General features: G+C 39.3%; 1 protein-coding gene across 6 annotated transcripts in view; it reads left to right on the forward strand.

The window, feature by feature from the left end:
* Window positions 1–23,662, forward strand: part of PTPDC1 (protein tyrosine phosphatase domain containing 1) — an 83,971-nt gene that overhangs the window by 18,703 nt on the left and 41,606 nt on the right. For 4 of the 6 annotated variants that reach the window (XR_006655163.2, XM_045193665.2, XM_024558283.3 and 1 more), the window contains exon 2: window positions 12,049–12,133. The exons of 1 other annotated variant lie outside the window; for it this stretch is intronic. Coding sequence is in view for 4 of the 5 variants with exons in the window: in XM_045193665.2 (XP_045049600.2) it covers window positions 12,055–12,133 (79 nt within the window). In the remaining variant the exon portion in view is untranslated. Of the gene's footprint in view, window positions 1–1,061; window positions 1,211–12,048; window positions 12,134–23,662 lie in introns of all 6 variants that reach the window. One more of the 6 variants, XM_045193664.2, reaches the window with a different exon arrangement.

Below are 23,662 nucleotides of genomic sequence, written 5' to 3' on the forward strand. Positions count from 1 at the left end.
GTTTTTCCCTAATGTGTGACAAGTCTCCTGAGAGTGGGGACCCTCCCTAAAGTGTATTTAAGATGTGAGATCATAGAAGCCAGTGAAGTCTATAGTGAACTGCCAGACATGTATATTCAAAGCAGCCCTTAATATTTTCCCTGAGGACTTGTTAGAAGGCTGTGGCAGTTGGTGGGGGACTGAGAAAAAGAAAAGGTAATTTTTTAATGTTGCCTAACTGCCCCAGGAGTGATTGGAAGAGAAAAGGGATCTTATGCTCTGGCTGGGTGGCTCAGTTCATTGGAGTGTTTTCCTGTGCAACAAAAGGTTGCAGGTTCAATCCCTGGTCAGGGTGCATATGGGAAACACTGATCAATGTTTCTGTGTCACATCAATGACTCACTCTCCTTCTCTCTGTCCCCCTTCCTCTCCCCCCTCCCTCCCTTTCCACCCCATGCCCTCTCTAAAAATCAGTAATTAAAAAAAAATCCTCGGGTGAGGATCAAAAAAAGAAAAAGAGATTTTATATAGTTCTGAAATTTATTTGAGGTTGCAGATTAAGAGATAAGGACATTTCAATTTAAAGAAACCTGTTTTGTTTTACTACATAAAGAATCTTAAGGAGTACTTTAATTCTTTAAGTACAAAATACTATAATATTACGAAACTATGTTTTATAGCATCTGAGCTACTGGATAAATCTTCAGTCAGCCCTTCATGAGGAGGAAATGTGAATAAAATGTGTAATTGATGTCAGGTAAGGCATCCTGAGGGAGAGAAAATTCAGGCAGAGGGTTGGAGTTAATGTCACCATGCATATTTGTTGGAAAAGAAAACAGATTCAGCCTTCAGGGAATTAGAAGGAACACAAATCTGTCAGGTTGAAGATCAGCAACAAGTTAAGGAAAATACTTTGTCTTGTATTTGCATAGTGCTGCTGTCATGTCATTGATATACTCTTAGCAATAACCTAGAGTTCAGTAAGGCATGATTGTCCTCCTTTGTAGATGAAAAAGTGAGGTTCAAAGTGATTAAGTGGTGGTGGTGGCAGCTATTTTTATTGATTGTTTATTTTTATTCAGGCATTTATTCAACAGATACTTATTTAGTACCCATCATGTGCCAGACCTGGTTGTATGCTTTGGAAATAGAAGAGTTGACAAAGAAGACAGAAATCTGCCTTCATGGAGCTTACATTCTAGTAGGGGAAAGCAGAAAATACATGGAATAAGTAAGTAAATTATACAGGGTCCGGCACAAATAACGCTCCCCCCCCTTTTAGGTGAAATGTTCAGATTAAAACTAAATTATTACACCCATATTATTTCCCTACCAACATTTAAGCAGGTGTTACTTCTGCTGGACCCTATAATATGTTAGATGTGTTTTCTTCCGAAGTCCTGAGGAAAGGAGTGAAGCAGGGAAGGGAGCTGATTTAAATTGTAAACAAAGTAGCTAGAAGGGTTTTGAAGAGAAGGATGACAATAACCCAGCCAAAGTTAACGAGATCACTTTGACTGCTTGTTGAGAGCAAACTGAATTATGGATCAGGCACAAATTAAGTCTGTACAGGCTCTCAGGTCATCTTTCAACAGCCACAAGATAGGTGATGAGTCTCAAAGATGTTAATAAATGTGCCCAAGATCACAGAGCTAGTAAGTGCTGACAACTCTATTGAAAATGTGTTTGGATTTTATACTCTTATGTTCAGACCAGCTGCATTTGCATTTCTGTTCGGAGGGAGGAAGCTAAAATGTATGAGGAGCTGTGTTCTTGATACACTCATGAATTCCTTGGCCCCACCCTTAAAACATCTGAGTTAGTAAGTCTGATGAGAAGTTTAACAATCTATTATCAAAACACTCCAGCTCATTCTGATGTAGGAGGTCCTCTGCCTGCACTTAAATGCTGTCAATATGATTAGATTCTACATAGCAATCATGGTAGCAGATTCTGAGGATGAAAAACTTAAGTATGTTTAGGGAAAAATAGAGATGGAAGCCTGGGTATATGAGTAAACCTATGAAAGCAATATAAATATTTTTATGTTCACAAATAATACAATAATAATAATAACTAAAACACATAAGCTTACTCCATATCAAACAGTGTTCCTGGTACTTCATATAATCCTCGTCACAATGCTATTGAGTGAACACTACTATTACTCCCATTTTTAAAAAACAGTTGATTGAGAGGATCCAAGTAGGCGACAGAGCAGGTAGAAGCTCAACTAACCTCCCAGGACCAAACTGGAATTACAGCTAAATTATAGAAAAATCATCCTGAATAACCAACTGAACACTAAGTGGAGAGAAGCCTGTAACCAGGGACTTACGGAAGAAATACCACCACCACAATGAGACTGGTAGGAAAGCAGAGGCCCAAGAGGGCTGACTGGGCTCCAACAGGCAGCCACTGAATGTTTCCAAGGGATATTTCAGCAGCTGGGGGAAGGGGGAGCAGCCCTCCCCCTCCCTGAGGGGGTGTGGTGTCTAAACCTCAAGCTTGCCTCCCCAGCCTAAAGCACTAGACTGGGAAAGGCACCCATGTGACAACCAGCTGTGAAAAGCAACAGGATTTTTGTCCTCCAGAAAGAGACTGTTAGAGACGTAGCCACCTTCTTAAAGGGTCAACACATAAAATTTAGTTTGTAGCCACTAACCCTTGGCTCTGGCAGAGGGAGGGCCTCTCAGACTAGAGCCCCATGAGGGGTTGGTGGCTCTGGGGAGAGGACTGAAGGGTCAGCCACCAGAATCCCTGTGCTCAGTCATTCCCTATAATGCAGAAGCTATCTTTCTCAAGCAGAGCACTCCCCCCCATGCGGCATCAGCCTAGGGGGAAGCAATAGCCTCACCCATAGGAACCCCTCTTTCCCTGCCTTGTAGAGCTTAAGCCCTGCTGAGGAGTACAGCTAGACACTCTTTCAGGGTTTAAGCCTAAAAGGCAGCCTGCTGGCAGAGATAGATCACTGGGTGCTTTGAGACTTTAGCTGACCCTCCATGGGGCCCAGTACTGGTAAAAGCTAGCTTTGGTGTGCACCTTGGTTCTTTATGCCTGTATCTAGGCCAAGTAGAGGGAGCCGCAAGTAGTGGATCACTGATAGCTCAAAACAAGTTTCATGGGGCCAGTCACAAGCAGTGTCTGATACAGGTTTGCACCAGAGTCTTTACAGATGTACCTAATGCATAAAAACAAACACAAAGACACAGCCAAAATGGGAAGACAAAGAAGCAGGACCCAAATGAAAGACCAAGAGAATTCTCCAGAAGAATAGCTAAATGAAATGCAGACAAGCACTTTATGAGATATACAGTTCAAAGTAATGATTATAATGATGCTCAACAGCGTGAAAAAATACATAGAAACCATAGAAAAGGACCAGTCAGAAAGCAATAAAGAATGCAATATCTGAAATAAATAATACACTGGAGGGAATTAACAGGGTTAGATGAAGTGGATTGATTTAGCAATTTGGAAGACAAGGTAGGAAAATAAACACCTAATCAGAAGAGGAAAAAGAATTTAAAAAAATGAGGATAGTCTAAGGGACCTTTGGAACACCGTGAAGTATAACAACATCCATATCATAAGGATACCAGAAGAGAGAAAAGGGATTGAGAACCTATTTGAAGAAATAATGACTGAAGACTTCCCTAACCTTGTGAAGGAAAAAAACACACAAGTCTGGGAAGTATAGAGAGTCCCAAACAAAATGGACCCAAAGAGGCCCACACGAAGACACATTATAAATAAAATGTCAAAGCTGAAAGACAGGGAGAAATTTTAAAAGCTACAAGAGAAAAGCAGGTAGTTACCTACAAGGGAGCTCCCATAAATATTCCTCAACAGAAACATTTCAGGCCAGAAGAGATTAGCAAGAGATACTCAAAGTGATGAAAAGCAAGGAACTACAACCAAGGCTACTTTACCCAGCAAGGCTATAATTTAAAATTGAAGAAGGAAAATGAGCTTCCCAGAAAAGAAAAAGCTAAAGGAGTTTGTTACCACTAAACCATCATCACAACAAATGTTAAAGGGCTTGCTCAGAGAAGATTAAGAAAACAAAAAAAAAACCAAGCAACATAGTTTAAAAAAATAAAATGGCAATAAATATGTACCTGTCAATAATCACTTTAAATGTAAATGTCTTAAATGCTCCAATCAAAAGACATAGGGTAGATGAATGGATAAAAAAAACAAGGTCCACATATTTGCTGTCTTCAAGAGACCCACCTCAGAATGAAAGATACACAAAGACTGAAAGTAAAAGGATGAAAAATGATATTTAATGCAAATGGAAATGAAAAAAAAAACATCTCAGGTAGCAATACTTATATATGACAAAACAGACTTTAAATCCAAGCCTATAGTAAAAGACAAAGAAGAACACAACACAATGATAAAAGGGAAAACTCCAACAAGAGGATATAATCCTAGTAAACATTTATGAACCCAACATAGGGCCACCTAAATATGTAAAGCAAACCTTGATGGGCATAAAGGGAGAGATCATTGGAAATACAGTTATGGTCAGGAATTTAGTTTTGAGAAAATCCAAAAGTTGCAGGGCACCAAATCTGGGCTGTAGGGGGGCTGAGTCCCCTGGGTGATTTGATGTTTCACCAAAAAAACTGCATGAGACGTGATGCATGAGCGATGCATTGTTGTGATGAAGCTTCCAATCACCAGTTGCCCATAGCTGCAGCCTTCTGAATTGTCTGAATAGTTTCGGTGGCGGAATGTTCAAGCTCAATGGAAAATTTGATGCAGATTTGTTGCTCTACTTGCTCAGTCATTTTGAATGCAACAGCCACACAGTACACATGCTCACTTAATGGTGTCTGCCACCCCCAATGACTAGTACAGTGAAGTCATCATTGTTCACACATGTGCATTCTGTTCCACTATCCTTCACTGCCAGGGTACATTGATGTTGTGCAAACCATCCTTGTTATATTTGCAATGGTTGGACTTTTCCCAAACAGACCTTGTATATTTTCTACAAGCACCCAAGGTGATTTTGATGCAGTTTGGATGCTGGTGCTGTGCGAGTCTAGAAAGAAGTACATCACATTTCTGACCTCCCAGGCACTTCAGTTAGTTCCCACAAATTTGCTCCAAAAAGTACCCATGTAGGTTTTGGCAGAACACTCTGTCTAAAAAATGGAAGGGAAAGTAGTGACTCAAGAACTCAGTCAACCTCAGAACCCAGTCTCTGTGTGAAATGTTTTTGTAGAGTAGAACATTTTTTATGTCAAACTCTCATTTTGTGACAACTCTTCTTAACAGCATGAGTTCGTTGTTCTAAGTTCTGAGTATAAGTTACTAATTAGTGAGCGTGTGCTTAATCCTAAGCAGTTGAGTCATTTGGGGGACATTTTTTGGATAAAAGCAAAATATATGATAGAGTGAGCAAAATATATGTCCTTAGCAATAGGAAATGAAATTAAATAATTTTTTATTGTGCATTGAAATGACAGGATTACTAATTAAACCCTTTTTCTCCTGACTCTACAACCAGGCCCATGAAGTAAGTTCAGTTGTGAATAGAATTAGTATTTTTCATGAATTTTCTTGAGAAACTCAACCATTACTAACTACTGGCAGGACTATTTTACAGATAATGAAGTGAATATACATTCTTTTTTTTTAAAGACTTTATTTATTTATAGAGAGAGGGAAAGGAAGGGAGAAAGGGAGGGAAACATCAGTGTGTGGTTGCCTCTCATGCACCCCCTACTGGGGACCTGGCCAACCACCCAGGCATGTGCCCTGACTAGGAAACAAACCAGTGACCCCTTGGTTCTCAGGCCAGCACTCAATCCACTGAGCCACACTAGCCAGGGCTGAATATAAATTCTTACTACAATAAGAGGGAAATGAAGTGAACACAGGCTAAGAAGGAAAAGAAACAAAAAGATGTTACAGATACTGGTTTGCAAATTAAAAAAACAAGCATTTATTGAACATCTATATGAGAAACTTTAGGAACACATACACACAATCTCCATCTTCAGAGCAGTCGAAGAAAGTAATCTTGTAATCTTGTTTCACAGAAGAGAAAATTGAGGCTCAAAATGGTTCACATAGCTGACAATGAACAGAGTCAAGATTTGAATGCAGAACTTCTGACTACTAGCCTAATTGAGCTATATATAATTGACCAGAAATTATACATAGTTGGACTATAAATTCATGTTTTTATGCAAAGCTGACGCACAGTGAGCATTGTTGCAGAGTTCCCTTGGATTCGAGTTATCTGAAAAGGGCCCACGGGATTTCTGCTTCCAACCAATATGAAATAACAGACTAGAATTATCCTCCTGCCTTAAAACAACCAGTCAAAATATATAAAAAATGGGTTTTGGACATTGGAAAGCAAGCAGCTCAGGACTGTGGCCTCTGAGGGAAGAGAAACAAACATGGTGAGCTTAGAATTGCACAAGTTGCCTCCCTGGAAGCATTTTTCAGGCTGTAATGCAGCAGGGAGGCCCTAAACAGAGCCTGCCTTGGAAATGAGCAAGAGAGCAAAGGTGGCTGGAATTTGCAGTGCAGGATACCGGAGAAAAGGGAGCAACAGAAAGAGTGATCTCTGGAGACATGCAGTGGACCTCCAGGTCTCTGTTGGCCTAAGCATTTTTGCATGACTACTGATGTGTTCATTTCTTCCTGAGTACTGAGGCCAGGGGAGACACAGGTAGGAGCAAACAGAACAATTTTCACGGTTCTCAGAAGGCTGGAAATAGTTCATGTTTGCACCAGTCAGTGAAGAAAGACCTCATGATACCCAGAGCAGCAGGTGAAAGCCTCAGAAAGGCATCGCTTGGCAGTATGGCCATTAGCCTTAAAATGAAGGCAGCTCTGGAGCTGCCATCCTGATTTCAAATAACAAGGAAAAGAAGTCAGTAATGAGACCTGTTGAATGAGTAATAGAGATTTCTCAGAGGAAGTCAGAAGGAGTAAACGTAAAACAGGATGAAAAGTATGCCAGGTACTTGGGCAAAGAGGAAAGTTATTTAATTTGTAGAGCAGTGGAACCGAGGCTGCTAGACTTGTAGATGAAGACAAATGATGAGCAACTGCAAGAAGAATGAGGAAGAATCTGTGCTGAATGCCTCTGAGGGCCCTACAAATATAAGTAGGGCTAATTCTTTGTTTTAACTCTCAGACTTTGACAGGTCTTGAAATACTTTGTTTCTCAAGCTAATATATTTTGTGTATCTTAGATCTTTGGAAATTGGTAGTTTAACTATTATAACCCTATATAGTAACTCTTAGGAATTGCACCTTTAATACTTTCCATTCTTCCACTGGTTTTGCTAGATTAGAAGAATTAATTTTTCTTAGCATGTATTCATGTTGTTTGATAAAAACATAGTACAATATTTAAGCTTTACAAATGTAGATAATTCACACATAAAGATATTTTATTACTCTTTATAGTCACATTAGGATACATATGACATTCTTTGAAGATGGACTATCTTTAATTCTAATGATAAACTATGAAAAAGATATTTGACAAGCAGAATCTAAGGACCAGAGGACTTGACTCAAGGATGTAATAAAGACATCCTAGGTTGACAGCTAAGTAGTGGGTCTGGGAAGCTTCTCATCCATACTGGAATAGGAATTCAGAGGGCTCAGGAAAATATTTTCAAAAAGCAGATAGATGGTAGATATAGCCATAGCATGATTAAGACATTGAAAGATCTTAGGGATATGATAAAGATTTACATTTATTTGGTCAATAAGAAAAAGGCAATTAAAAACCAGCAGGGGGCTTGGCTGGTGTGGCTCAGTTGGTTTGGTGTTGTCCTGAAAAGCAAAAGGTCAACTGTTCTATTCTCTGTCAGGGCACATGCCTGGGTTGTGGGTTAAGTCCTGGGTTGGGGCGCATACAAGAGGCAACAACTGATCAATACTTCTCTCTTATGTCAATGTTTCTCTCCCTCTCTTATCTCCCTTCCTCTGCCTCTAAACAAACAAACTTATTTAAAAAACAGGGAAGTCTATAAGAAACCCATGGTCCAAATTTACAGCAAAACCTAATTTGCCCTTGTTTTACGCAACTGATGAAAGAAGGGGAAGTCCATTTGACACTGCTTGGAATGTTTAACTTTGAGCAGCACAGGTGTGATAATAACAAGATTATACTTCTTTTATATGGGTCTGACCACAGTACTTGGTAAGTTATTTTCTAAAAAGTTGTATGTATACAAGTTATGTGTACATTAAATATTGTGCTGATTTCCTCATCTTTTATGGCAGGAATTCATAATATGGTTTAAAGATGATGAAATCATAACCGAGGTGTAAGTATAGTGACTACCTACCCCCCAGAAGAAATAAAGCCAATGATTACATTGTTACCTCTGATGAGTAAAACGTGGGCTAGGAGATAGGCGTGGAGACTTTACTTTTTATTCTCCACCATTTATTTCACTTTGAAGTTTGATGTATGTTTGACCATCCATACTGAATGTGTATATTTTAACCTTAGCATGTATTACAAATAATTTCTAGCCAGTTTTTTTTCCTTGACTGTTGATGTATCCTGATATGTATTGAGACTGCTGAGAATGCTAATGTGTTGATAAGCCACATACACTGTCCAGACAAGGGAGCTATTTTTGTTCTAATTTTCAGTGATCATACCACCTCTGGAGGATAGACTTCAGCTCTGGGCACTAGTATGAGTAACTATAGAATGTAAGTAGAAAGGGGTGGGATATCCAGGGTGGTGAGGTATAGACCGTTTTACACTTGAAGAGTGATGGCAAGAACTGTTGGTGTGTAGTCTGGGAAGATGTAATTCAGGAATAAGAGGAACATGATCACCAACTTTAGACACATGGAAGAAAGGGTTTTTTGTTCTGTGTGGGCTCAAAGGCCAAAAATAGGACCAATAGGCAGAAATTACAGAGCACTCATATTATGAAGAGTTTTCTAACTACCAGAGCTGTGTGATGACATCACTGTTAACTGTTCAAACAAAGACATTTTGGATGTCATGCTCAGGTTGGGTAGGATTCTGCTAGAGGACATCTCCCCCCACCACCCTAGAGACCTTCTAGCCTAGAGACCTGGGCTAAGAGATAGGAGATAATCATGGCTTGATTTTTCTGGTGACCAGCTTTCAGGTAAGAGCCCACCCAGAATCTCCTCATTAGAACAAAAGACTCTCCTAGTGCTCTTATGACTTAGGAATTTATAAGAGTTTAGTTACTCTGTGTCAGGAATCAGAGGCAGGGACCATTGTGTAAGTTTGTCATTTCACTTAGTAAAGAACTTAAGAAAGCTGAATGATTTTTGCTTTTCTGACATATAAAATGGTTTACTTAACTTTCTTTTTTTTCAGATTTTTAAAAATATTTATTGATTATGCTATTACAGTTGTCCCATTTCTCCCCCTTCACTCCACTCCATCCTGCCCACCCCCTCCCTCCCAAATACCCCCACTATAATTCATGTCCATGGGTCATACTTATAAGTTCTTTGGCTTCTACATTTCCTATACTATTTTTACCCTCCCCCTGTCTATTTTCTACCTACCATTTATGCTACTTATTCTCTGTACCTTTCCCCCCTCTCTCCCCCTCCCACTCCCCTGTGGATAACCCTCCAGGTGATCTCCATTTCTGTGGTTCTGTCCCTGTTCTAGTTGTTTGCTTAGTTTGCTTTTGTTTTTGTTTTAGGTATGGTTGTTAATAACTGTGAGTTTGCCGTCATTTTTATTGTTCATATTTTTTATCTTCTTTTTCTTAAATAAATTCCTTTAACATTTCATAGAATAAGGGCTTGGTGATGATGAACTCCTTTAACTTGACCTTATCTGAGAAGCACTTTATCTTCCCTTCTATTCTAAATAATAGCTTTACTGGATAGAGTCATCTTGGATGTAGGCCCTTACCTTTCATGACTTGGAATACTTCTTTCCAGCCCCTTCTTGTCTGTAAGGTCTCTTTGGAGAAATCAGCTGACAGTCTTATGGGAACTCCTTTGTAGGTAACTGTGTCCTTTTCTCTTGCTGCTTCTAAGATTCTGTCCTTGTGTTTAATCTTGGGTAATGTAATTATGATGTGCCTTGGTGTGTTCGTTCTTGGGTCCACTTTCTTTGGGACTCTCTGAGCTTCCTGGACTTCCTGGAAGTCTATTTCCTTTGCCAAATTAGGGAAGTTCTCCTTCATTATTTGTTCAAATAAGTTTTCAATTTTTTCGTCTTCCTCTTCTCCTTCTGGTACCCCTATAATCCGGATGTTGGAACGTTTAAAGATGTCCTGGAGGTTTCTAAGCCTCTCCTCATTTTTTTGAATTCTTGTTTCTTCATTCTTTTCTGGTTGGATGTTTCTTTCTTCCTTCTGGTCCACACCATTGATTTCAGTCCCAGTCTCCTTCCCATCACTATTGGTTCCCTGTACATTTTCCTTTGTTTCTCTTAGCATAGCCTTCATTTTTTCATCTAATTTGTGACCAAATTCAACCAATTCTGTGAGCTTCCTGATTACCAGTGTTTTGAACTTGAACTGTGCATCTGATTGTTGGCTATCTCTTTGTTGCTTAGTTGTATTATTTCTGGAGCTTTGATCTGTTCTTTCATTTGGGCCATTTTTTTCTTTTTGTCTTGGCACGTCTGTTATGTAAAAGTGCGGAGCCTTAGGTGTTCACCAGGGTGGGGTAATGCTGGTGGCTGTGCTGTGATGCTGTGCGTGGGGGAGGGGCTGAGAGGGAGCAATGGCGCTTGCCCTACTCTCTGCCGGATTTCAGTCACTCCCTCCGTTACCCACAATCAAATTGGGCCCCTCTGGTGCTGATTCCCAAGTGGGTGGGCTTGTGCACGCTCTAGGCCCCTGTGGGTCTCTCCAAGGAGCTCTCCTGTGAGGCTGGGAGTTTCTCCTGCTGCCGCCTCAACCCCCACAGGTGTTTTCAATCAGTGGTTTGAGGCTTTATTTCCCCACACTGGAACTCTGGGTTGTGTGGTCTGTCACCTGGTCCATCAGCTGCTGCCTCGCAGGGCCAGCTGCAGCTTTGCCCACCCCCCTCCACAATCAGCCACCCTGCTGAGTCCGACAGCCACCATCTTGCCTCAAGTCCTCTCAGACCGGCTGCCCATCTCTACCCCCCTACTGGTCTGGATGAATGTTTTCTTTATCTCCTTGGTCATCGGGCTTCCATACAGTTGGATTTTCTGTCAGTCTGGTTGTTTTTCGTTTTTAAATTGTTGTTGTCCTTCTTTTGGTTGTTCAAGGAGGCACAGTGTGTCTACCTATGCCTCCATCTTGGCCAGAAGCCAGTTTACTTAACTTTCCTCAGTGGATACCATAGTGACACAAGAATCACTTAGTCATACACTTTAGCCATAGATGAAAGTCTTATGTAAACCCTCATTAAACTGAATTAGTAAAGAATGAAGGGTTCTGTTTAATTGCCTAGTCCATTGTCAAGTCCACAATAAATGTTACTTCTTGAGCCCAGTTCAAAATCAAGTTTCTCCTTGATGCCTTGAAGCCATGCTAAAGTTGGACAGCTTTCTACCTTGTCCAAGCCTGTCTTGTGACACTAACCACATATTAGCATTATTTGTGTCTACTTTTTGTGTTCCTGACAGACTAAATGTATAAGGGAGAGTATGTCTTATTTTCCTCTATAATGTCCTTTACTCTCTAGCACAGCATTGTTCAGTAGACTATCATGTGACCCATGTGTTCAATTTTAGATTTTCTAGTAGCAACATTAAAATTAAGAGAATTGGAGAAAAATAATTTAAATAATTTATTTAAAACAGTATTCGAAAAATATTTCAGTGTAGAATGAAAGTAAAATATTTATTCGTGAGATATTGTACACTTTTTGTTTTTGTACTAAGTCTTAAATCTTTTACTTTACACCTGCAGCACTCTCAAATCTGTACTAGTCACATTTCAAGTACTTAGCCACTTACCTAATTACTATGGTGTTAGCAGAGGTTTAATACATTACAGATGATTAATCATCATTAATGCAGATGATTGGTAAGTGAATGTCCCATAGGCAAAATATGAAAAAATAATATTTTTTCCCCAACAGACTACCATGGCTGCAGGAGTCTTGCCTCAGAATGAACAACCCTATTCCACTTTGAATAATAGTGAGCATGCTGCAAACATGAAAGGTAATCATTCTTTAATAGACATATTTTGTCTTTTGTGCAAACTAGAGTTTAAAAACTATCTGAATGGACATGAAAGAAAAGGCTTGATTCTTCATATTGGAATGTCAAGTTGCAGGTACTATTTGTGGCCTTGAGTTTATTTCTGCCTGCCTATTTTGACCTATTAACATTTCTTTGCAAAATCTTGAATAATCACCTTGGCCTGTTAAGAAGGAAGTGTTGAAAACCAAGTTTGTTTCCTTCATTATCTCATCAAATGCCTGCTTGTGAACCAGACTTTCATTTCTTTCTTTTTCGACTTGCAGTGTCACTTGTAAAGCACATTCAAAAGTACACTAGCTCAGCTGCTCCCAGTTTTTGTCTCTCCTCAGTTGCCTTCCCACAGTTCTGATTTTTCACATGGTACCCCAGAAGGAAGGGTGCTGTGACTTGGACTCTCACTGCCATTTGCACTTCACACAAGTTCTAAACTGGAAGCACACCTTGATTTTTTGCCACTTTAGCGCTGTAGTCAGCCAAGAGATGTTGAGTAATTTTTTTTTTTTTTTACGGTATCCCTTGAAATCCCTTGCATGATTTTCTTACTGTGCACTCTGAGTTTTGCCCAAGTTCACTTTAGTTTTCCTGTATGGGGAACTTTGCATGGTTTTTCCCGCTAATTGTGGATTAGATAATAGGAGGAAAAGTAAAGGAGTATGAGTCTAAAGGTACTGGAGTTTAACACTTGCTGAGAATAATTGGTTCTCAAGAGTTGATTGTGTGCTTGTTGGAACCCAACCACTGCACCAGGGGGAGCTGTTACCATTTGTGGGCGGTTTATATGTGCCACACTTACTGTATGTTAGTTTCCCTGGTTCACAAAGAAATGCTGTCTAAAACAAACACAGTAATAGTTGTCTACTTGCTGTCTTCATTGTAGAATAATAGGTTTTTTCCCTAAGTAACTTTCTAGCTAACAAGTGTAAAAGACGAACCTTTTTCACTTTCCTTACTTCTGTTGGAATGTTACCTCTTAGTTGGTGTTTCTCATGGGGGATTTGGCCTTAGAGGTGAGGCACTTCTTCATTGTGCAGGAGAACCCCAGTAATGAAGACATTCAGTATCCCTGCCTCTCCCACAATTGAATCCAGTAATGTCCCCAAATTACAGGAATAATCAAAAATCCCTACACATCTCCAAACACCTCCATGAAGGTTATAACATCTCTTTTGTGATCCTCTGTGTAGGCTTATTATTACCTTTCCCCAAACCATCTTTTTAATTAAAATTGTCTTTATTGTATAAATATAGCTAACTTTTAATTTGGAAAAAAACTGGAAAAATAAAAAAATAATTTATATCTAATTTTTCAAAGTGTATTTCATCTATGAGGGAGTCAGTTGTTTTCTATTGGGTTAATATTGGGATGGGAAGTATTTTTTAAATGTTCACTAATGACTCATGGAAAAAATGACTCGAGATACTTCGATAAAGTGTTTAAACTATGTTTAAAAGGAAATAGAAAACTTATCAAGGACTAGTTTTGGGACTTTTGGCCAAAATGGAGGCATAGGTAGATATACTTTGCCTGCTCCCACAACCAAAATAAGGACAACAAATTTAAAGCAAAAAATAACCACAACTGCCAGAAAATTGCACTGTATGGAATTCCAACAACCAAAGAGTTAAAGAAGAAACATTAATTCATACTGCTGGAGGAGCAGATGAGCAGCAGTGGCAGAGAGGACGTGCAGCAAGGCGGCAGCTTGGGGACTGGGCAGGCAAGGCGGTGACTACCAGACGGGGGAGGGGAAGGAAGCAGCTGGTGGACCAGGAGAACAACTGGGGAGTGAGCCAGCCCACACAGCTAAGGTTCCAGCACTGGAAAAGAAAGTCTCAGAACCTCTGACTGAAAACCTGTGTGGGTAGCGACGGTGGAAGAAACTTCCAGCCTCGCAAGAGAGTTCATTGGAGAGACCAACAGGGTCCTAGAATGTACACAAACTCACCTACTCAGGAATCAGCACCAGAAGGGCTCAATTTGCACATGGGTAATGGGGTTAATGACTGAAAGCTAGCCAAGAGCCGAGCAAGTTCCCTCTTGGACCCTTCCCCCACATACATTGCCACAATGCACTGACTAGGGTTGCCCCACTTTGGAGAACACGTAAGGCCCTGACTAGGGTCACCCCACTTTAGAGAACACCTAAGGCTCTGTCCCTTACAATGTAACAGGTGCGCCAAGACAAAGAAATGTGACCCAAATGAAAAACAGATCAAAACTCCAGAAAAGAATTAAGCAATAGGGATATAGCCAACCTATTAGATGCAGGGTTCAAAACACTGGTAATCAGGATGCTTAGAGAAATGGTTGAGTGTGGTTGCAAAATAGAGGATAAAGTGAAGGCAATGCAAAGTGAAATAAATAAAAATGCACAGGGAACCAACAGTGCAGGGAAGGAAAATGGGACTAAAATCAACGATTTGGAGCAGAGGAAGAAATAAAAATTCAACCAGAACAGAATGAAAAACAAGAATTCAGAAAAATGAGGAGAGGCTTAGGAACCTCCAGGACAACTTTAAATGTTCTAATATCTGAATCATAGGGGTGGTAGAAGGAAAAGAGGAAGCGCAAAAAATCGAAAACTTATTTGAAAACATAATGAAGGAGAACTTCCCCAATCTGCCAAGAAAATAGACTTCCAGGAAGTCCAAGAAGCTCAGAGAGTCCCCCAAAAGTTGGTCCCCAGGAAGCACACACCAAGGCACATCATAATGACATTAGCCAAGATGAAAGATAGGGAGAGAATCTTAAAATCAGTAAGAGAAAAGGAGACAGTTACTTACCAAGGAATTCCCATAAGACTTATCAGCTGATTTCTCAAAAGAAATCTTATAGGTAAGAAGGGGCTGGAACGAAGTATTCAAAGTCATGAAAGGCAAGGATCTACCTCCAGGATTACTCTATCCAAAAAAACTGTCATTTAGAATGAAAGGGCAGATAAAGTGCTTCCCAGATAATGGTAAAGGAGTTCATCATCACCAAGCCCTTATTATATGAAAAGTTAAAGGGACTTACCTAAGAAAAAGAAAATGATCAAAACTATGAACAGTAAAATGACAACAAACTTACAACTATCAAAAATGGAACCTACAAAAATAAACTAAGCAAATAAGTAGAACAGAATCACAGAAATGGAGATCACATGTGGGGTTATCAGAGGGGGGAGGGAGGGGGGTGAATGGGGGAAAATGTACAGGGAATAAGAAGCGTAAATGGTAGGTACAAAATAGACAGGGAAGTTAAGAATAGTATAGGAAATGAAGAAGCCAAACAACCTACGTGTACAACCCATGGACTTGAACTGAAGAGGGGAGAATGCTGGTGGGAGGGGTGGTACAGAGCAGAGGGGAATAGAGGGGAGAAAAAAATGTGACAACGCTAATAACATAATCATTAAAATATACTTTAAAAAAGAACTAGCTTTGGAATGAGACAGGCATAGATTTAAATCTTGGTTCTGCTACTTTTGGGGGGAAAAACTTTTATTTTGGGAAATTCCAAACATTTACCAATGTATACAGAACACAATAAAGATAATTGTGGAAGTACCACACCCCCATGTATATAACAACATCACCCAGCATTAACAATTTCAGCTCACTCTCTTCCTCCATCCTTTTCTGTGCTTTCATTTATTTCATTTCACTCATTAAACATGCCATCATTACCATAACTAAAAATATTAATAATTGCTTTATATTATCAAATATCTAAACTGCTCAAATTTCTAATATTCTCGTAGATGTATGTATGTGTGAATTGGGATCCAACAAAGGTCAATATATTACATTTGGTTGATATATATCTTACACCTATTTAAACTTGGGGTTTCTCCCTATTCCCCTTATCTTTTTTTCTTACAGTTTATTTGTTGATAAAACCAGGTTTGTGCCCCATAGAGTTTGCCACAGTCTGTATTTTGCTGATTATATGCACATGGTATATTCTTTAAACTGAATTTGTTCAAGGATGTAGAGTCTAGTCAGGTTTTGGGGTTGTTCTTTTTTTGTTTTTTTGCGACAATATTTCGTAAATGGTGCTCTTCTCTTCTATCAGGATGCCCATGGTGTCTGGTTGTCTTTGTTGATGTGATGTTAGTTATTTTATTTTGAAATAGTTTCAGACTTAAAAAACGAGCACATAAAAAGTTTTTATATTCTGTTCACCCAGAGACCCCGACCCCCATTCAAGTTTCATCAGCCATCCCTATAGTATCCATTAACAGCAAAAGGATACTTGTTGTGGTTTTTTAGATTTTTTTCAATGACCATAGTTTGTTTTTTCTTGTCCTTTATGAAGATTACAGGCCATTATTTTGCAGCATGTTCCTCATTTCACGTTTGCTATTTTGTCATGATAGGATTGAGGTTATGTATTTTAAGCGGAAACATCATAGAAGTGACTGTGTGCTTTTCTCACTGTATCCCATTACGAGACACAAGATGTCATTTTGCCTCATCACTGGAAATGTTAAGTTTGGTCATGTCAGTAAAGTGGTGTCTGCCAAGACTAACCCATTGTAAATTATTCTTTACCCTTTCATAATTAATATTTATGGAGTGATGCCTTGAGACTGTGTAAGTATCCTGTTTCTTATCCAACTTTTACTCAGTAGTTTTATCATCCATTGATGTTTCTTGCCTGAATTAATTATTACTATGCTGGAAGGCTAAATGTTAGTTTTCTAATTCCATCATTCCTTCTGTATTTCTTAGCTAGCATTATAATGTATGGAAGACCTTTCTCTTCCCATTTATTTGTTCAGTTTCTTTTTTTTTTTAATTTTAAGTATATTTTATTGATTATGCTATTACAGCTGTCCCAATTTTTTGTCCACTTTTTCCCCATCCAAAAGGTACCCCATTCCCTCCGGCATTCCCCCTGCCTTAGTTAATGTCTATGGGTTGTACATGTAAGTTCTTTGGCTTCTCCATTTCCTATACTATTCATAACCTCCCCCTGTCTATTTTGTACCTACCATTTATGCTTCTTATTCCCTGTACCTTTTCTGCCATTCTTCCATCTCCCTCTCCCTAGTGGTAACCCTTTATGTGATCTCCATTTCTATTATTCTGTTCCTGTTCTAGTTGTTTGCTTAGTTTGTTTTTGTCTTTGTTTTTTTAAGTTCAGTTGTTGATAGTTGTGAGTTAGTTGTCATTTTACTGTTCATGGTTTTGATCATCTTCTTTTTCTTAGATCAGTCTCCTTAACATTTCTTATAATAATGGCATAATAATGACGAACCTCTTTAACTAACCTGGGAAGCACTTTATCTGCCCTTCCATTCCAAATGATAGCTTTGCTGGATAGAGTCATCTTGGATGTAGGTCCTTGCCTATCCTGACTTTGAATACTTCTTTCCAGCCCCTTCTTGCCTGCAAGGTTTCTTTTGAGAAATCAGCTGATAGTCTTATGGGAACCCCTTTGTAGGTAACTGTTTCCTTTTCTCTTGCTGCTTTTAAGATTGTCTCCTTATCTTTAATCTTGGGTAATTTAATTATGTGTCTTGATGTATTCCTCCTTGGGTCCAATTTTTTGGGTCTCTGAGCTTCCTAGACTTCCTGGAAGTCTATTTTCTTTGCCAGATTGGGGAAGTTCTCCATCATTATGTTTTCAAATAAGTTTTCAATTTCTTGCTCTTCCTCTTTTCCTTCTAGCACCCCTACGATTCAGATATTAGAACATTTAAAGTTGTCCTGGAGGTTCCTAAGCCTCTCCTCATCTTTTGGAATTCTTGTTTCTTCATTTCGTTCCTGCTGAATATTTATTTCTTCCTTCTCCAAATCGTTGATTTTAGTCCTGGTTTCCTCCCCTTTACTGTTGTTTCCCTGTCTGTTTTTCTTTATTTCAGTTTGTATGGCTTTCATTCCTTTATTTTATGTCCATACTCAACCATTTCTCTGAACATCCTGATTACCAGTGTTTTGAACTGTGCATCTGATAGGTTGGCTATCTCCTTATTGCTTAGTTCTTTTTCTGTAGTTTTGATGTGTTCTTTCATTTGGGCCATATTTCTTTGTCTTAGTGCACCTGTTACATTGTAAGGGACAGAGCCTTAGGTATTCGCCAGGGCGGGGCAACCTACTTCTCTGCACTGTAGCGCTGTATGTGGGTGATCAATCTGAGAGGGAATAATGCTGCTTGCTCGGCCCTCAGCCAGCTTTCAGTCACTTCGCCTGCTACCCACAAGTGAATTTTACCCTTCTGGTCTTGATTCCTGGGTGGGTCGGCTTGCATGTGTTCTAGAACCCCGTGGGCCCCTGTAACAGATTCTTCTGTGAGACTAGGAGTTTCTCTCGCTGCAGCTATTGCCACAGATTTTTATAGCCAGAGGTTTTAAGGCTTTCTTTTCCTGTGCTGGAACTCTATCTTACTCCCCAGTTGTTCCTCCTGGTTTTTCTGCACGCGAATGTCAGACTGCTGAGTCTGCCAGTCGCCACCTTGCTGTACATCCTCTGCCCCAGCTGCCCTTCTCCACCCCTCCTACCAGTCTGGATGAATGTTTCTTCTTTTAACTCCTTGGTTGTCAGACTTATACAGTTTGATTTTTCTGGCAGTTCTGTTGTTTTGTTTTTAAATTGGTTGTTATACTTTTTTTGATTGTGCAAGGAAGCAAAACATACATAGCTACGCCTCATTCTTGGTGGGAACTTCCTATGCAGGTTTATTTTCTGTTACCCAGTTTTATAATGCTGAGGTCACTGTAGCCATCTCATATCACCTCAGATTGTTCAGTTTCTTTATTTATTGTAGATTTCCTGGTTTGTTCAATGGAATATAATTCTTTGTTTTGATGCTCAAATTGTCCCATATTTGGCCAGTAAAAGCCTCCTCAAGCTCCTAGCTACTTCTTTTTTATATGTCCCCATCATTTCTGCATTCCTGCATTCCTTGCTGCCTGGCATATCGAGGTCTTTCAGTCTCATCTTGTACTTTCCCTGTGTCCGCTCTAAAATCAGCTATTTCCCCCTGGGTCCTTTTATTTGGAAGTGGTGTTTAGATGGCCTCACTATTAGATGTGCTCACTACTACTGGAGTGTCATCATTCCCAAGCTCCCTAGAAGACAAAGCTAGGAAATACATGCTCGTATATACACATATATGTATCTACCCACTTTTTTAACAAAAGGTTTTATTTATGTATTTTTAGAGAGAGGGGAAGGGAGGGAGAAAGAGAGTGAGAGAAACATCAATTTGTGGTTGCCTGTTGTATGCCTGCTACTGGGGACTTGGCCCACAACCCAAGCACGTGCCCTGACTAGGAATCAAACTGGCAAACCTTTGGTTCACAGGCCTATGCTCAATCCACTGAGCCACATTAGCCAGGGCTCTAACCACTTGTACATGCATATTTATTTCTGTTTTTGTTTGTTTGTTTTGAAAGTCATGAGTTTGTATTGGTACTTCCCACTCTAATCAAACACTATACCATCTTTCTAGCTTTTCTCATTTTTATGTTTGTAATTCTTGTCTCCAAGAGGTTCTTACTATCCCCAAAGCATGTACTTATTTACTCAATCATTCTTTTCATAACCGGTCTTTGAGCCCTTCCTGGCCATCACCCCACTCAGGTCTTTTTTCCACACAGGGCTCACACGGTGCCAGGTCATGTGGCATATATTGTATTATTTGCCTTCCCTAACTTGTCCCTGACCTCTGCTAAATAACCTTCACTTAGACCTTCCTTGTGGCTGTTTTTTTCTTTGACTATATATATATATACTTCTAATTAAAATACTGAAATGATGGTATAGTCACATGCAATTGTAAGAATACAGAAAAATCCCATTTACCCTTTACTCAGTTTCTACCAATAGTACCATCTTATACTTTACTAAAACTATGTACAAAATCACAACCAGGATATCAACATTGTTACAGTCAAGATACCAGTCATTTCCATCACTACAAGGACCCCTCCTATTGCCCGTGTATAGCCAAACCCACCTACATCCATGGCTCTGGCCCCTGATGACCCACCATTAATCAGTTCCTCATTTCCATTATTTTATTATTTCAAGAATGTTATATACATGAAGTTGTACAACATGCAATCTTTTAAGTTTTGCCTTTTTCACTAGGCCTAATTCCTTTGAATTTCATCTACATTGTTGTGTGTATCTACAGTGTTTTTATTTTTATTGCTGAGTAGCATTCTCTGGTATGGATATACCATACAGGAGTTTATCCATTCATTCATTCATTGAACAACCTCTGGGTTGTTTCTATTTTGGTGTTATTATGAATAACATGCACATATAGGTTTTTGTGTGAGCATGAGTTGTGTCATCACTCTGAGATAAATAGCCAAGAGTGTACTTCCTAGGCCATATGATTGTTGCATGTATAGTTTTATATGAAACTGCCAAACTTGTTTCCCAGAATGCCTGTACCATTTTATATCCCCACCAGCAATGTATGGGTGATCAAATTTCTCTGCAGCCTCACCAGCATTAGTTGTTATCACTGTTTTCTTTAGGCATTCTAGTAGGCATCTATGGTATCTCATTGCAGATTGCTGATCACTTACTAGGTCTAGGAGGGTTTTGGAGAGTCTTTCAGATTTTTCATATAAATAGTCATGTCTGCAAATAAGTATAATTTTGGTTTCTTTTCTTTACAATACATATGCTACTATTTCTTTTTCTTATTTTATTGTAGTGGCCTAGAACTCCTACTGAACAGACTTAAGAGTCATGAAAGCAGATATCCTTGCATCCTTCCTTATCTTAGGGAGAAAGTATTCAGTCCTTCACCTTTCAGTATGATGTTGAGTTTTCAGTAGGTGCTCTATGACAAGTTGAATTAATTGTCCTTTCTTGTTAATTTGCTCATATATTTTTTATTGTGAGTAGGTGTTGCAATTTATCAGATGTTTTTCTGTGTAATTGATAAAATCATGATTTTTCTTTTTTAGTCTGTTGATATGGTGGATTAATATATTGATTGATTTTTGAATGTTCATCCATTTTTACGTGCCTGCAGTAAATCCCACCTGATAATGGTGTATAAATCTTTTTATGCATTGCTGGATTTGGTTTGCTAATACTTTTGTTGACAATTTTGTGCTTAAGTTCTAAAGAGATACTGGATTATAGTTTAATTTTTTTGTATTATCTGTCTGACTTTGGTGAAGGAGTAATCCTAGCCTCATAAAAGGGGTTGGAAATGTTCCATCCACTTGTGTTTTCTGGAAGATATTGTGTAAAATTGGTGTTTAGTCTTTAAATGCTGGGTAGCATTTTCCAGTTTCTCAGTGGTAGTCTTTTGCCCCAGGAGGCTGCTGCTTTTTTTGTCCATCACACAGTATTTTCAAATAATGTTCATTACTTTTCTGCCCTGAGTACCTATATCAGTCCTTCAGGTATTCCCCAGAGAAGTTTGAACAAACACACCATTATTTGCAAATAAGGTCTACTTTGCTCCCTCTGGAAGAGTCCCACACTGGAAATTCAGACTGCCATTTTTAAGAGTGCCTGCCAAGCTGGGGAGTGGATGTTGCAGGGTACAAGTGACAATCTTGCCTTTTTCTTGATTCAGCATTTTAAAGTTGTCTGTTCTTGTTGCAGCATTTGCTTGGTTGTTGTACAGCTTTCAATATTTTCCAGAGTTCTGACAAAGTGGGTTCTGATAACCTCCAATTGTTTTTTTTTTTTTTTATTGTTATTCAATTACAGTTGTATGCCTTTTCTCCCCATCCCTCCACCCCACCCCAGGTGAACCCACCTCCCTCCCCCCTCTCCACCCTCCCCCTTGATTTTGTCCATGTGTCCTTTATAGTAGTTCCTGTAATCCCCTCTACCCACTGTCCCCGCCCCCACCCCCACCCCCGCCCTGGCTATTGTTAGATTGTTCTTAACTTCAATGTCTCTGGTTATATTTTGTTTGCTTTTTTCTTCTATTGCTTATGTTCCAGTTAAAGGTGAGATCATATGGCATTTGTCCCTCACTTCCTGGCTTATTTCACTTAGCATAATACTCTCCAGTTTCATCCATGCTGTTGCAAAGGGTATAAGCTCCTTCTTTCTCTCTGCTGCGTACAATTCCATTGTGTAAATATACCATAGTTTTTGGATCCACTCGTTTGCTGATGGGCACTTCAGTTGCTTCCAGTACTTGGCTATTGTAAATTGTGCTGCTATGAACATTGGGGTGCACACATTCTTTTGGATTGGTGTTTCAGGGTTCTTAGGGTATAATCCCAGCAGCGGAATTACTGGGTCAAAGGGCACTTCCATTTTTAGTTTTCTGAGGAAATTCCATATTGTTTTCCACAGTGGCCTCACCAGTCTGCATTCCCACCAACAGTGCACGAGGGTTCCCTTTTCTCCTCATCCTCTCCAACATTTGTTTGTGGATTTGTTTATGTTGGCCATTCTGACTGGTGTGAGATGATACCTCATTGTGGTTTTAATTTGCATCTCTCTGATGGCGAGTGATGCTGAGCATCTTTTCATATGTCTCTGGGCCCTCTGTATGTCTTCCTTGGAGAAGTGTCTGTTCAAGTCCTTTGCCCATTTTTTAATTGGGTTGTTTGTCTTCCTGGAGTGGAGTCGTGTGAGTTCTTTATATATTTTGGAGATCAGGCCCTTGTCTGAGGTATCATTGGCAAATATGTTTTCCCATACTGTTGGTTCTCTTTGTAATTCGGTGCTGTTTTCTTTATGCATGCAGAACCTTTTTATTTTGATGAGGTCCCATTTGTTTATTCTTTCCTTTATGTCCCTTGCTTTAGGGGATGTGTCTGTGAGGATGTTGCTGCGTGGAATGTCTGAGATTTTCCTGCCAATGTTTTCCTCAAGGACTTTTATGGTGTTACGGCTTATATTTAAGTCTTTTATCCATCTTGAGTTTATTTTCGTGTATGATGTAAGTTGGTGATCGAGTTTCATTTTTTTGCACGTAGCTGTCCAGATGTCCCAACACCATCTGTTGAAGAGACTGTTTTTGCTCCATTTTATGCTCCTGCCTCCTTTGTCGAATATTAATTGATCGTATAGATTTGAGTTTATTTCTGGGCTCTCTATTCTGTTCCATTGGTCTATGTGCCTGTTTTTATGCCAGTACCAGGCTGTTTTGATGACAGTGGCCTTGTAATACAGTTTGATAGCTGGTATTGTGATCCCTCCTGCTTTATTCTTCTTTCTCAAAATTGCTGCAGCTATTCGAGGTCGTTTATGGTTCCATATGAATTTCTGCAATGTTTGTTCTATATCTGTGAAATATGTCATGGGTACTCTAATAGGGATTGCATTGAATCTGTAAATTGCTTTGGGTAGTATGGCCATTTTGATGATGTTAATTCTTCCAATCCATGAACATGGTACATGCTTCCACTTGTTTGTATCTTCCTTAATTTCTTTCTTCAGTGTTGTGTAGTTTTCTGAGTACAAGTCTTTTACCTCCTTGGTTAGGTTTATTCCTAGGTACTTTATTTTTCTTGTTGCTATATTGAATGGGATTTTTTCCCAGATTTCTGTTTCTGC

The sequence above is a fragment of the Desmodus rotundus genome, chromosome 1 (genome assembly GCF_022682495.2).
Source record: "Desmodus rotundus isolate HL8 chromosome 1, HLdesRot8A.1, whole genome shotgun sequence".
NCBI classification, from domain to species: Eukaryota; Metazoa; Chordata; class Mammalia; order Chiroptera; family Phyllostomidae; genus Desmodus; species Desmodus rotundus.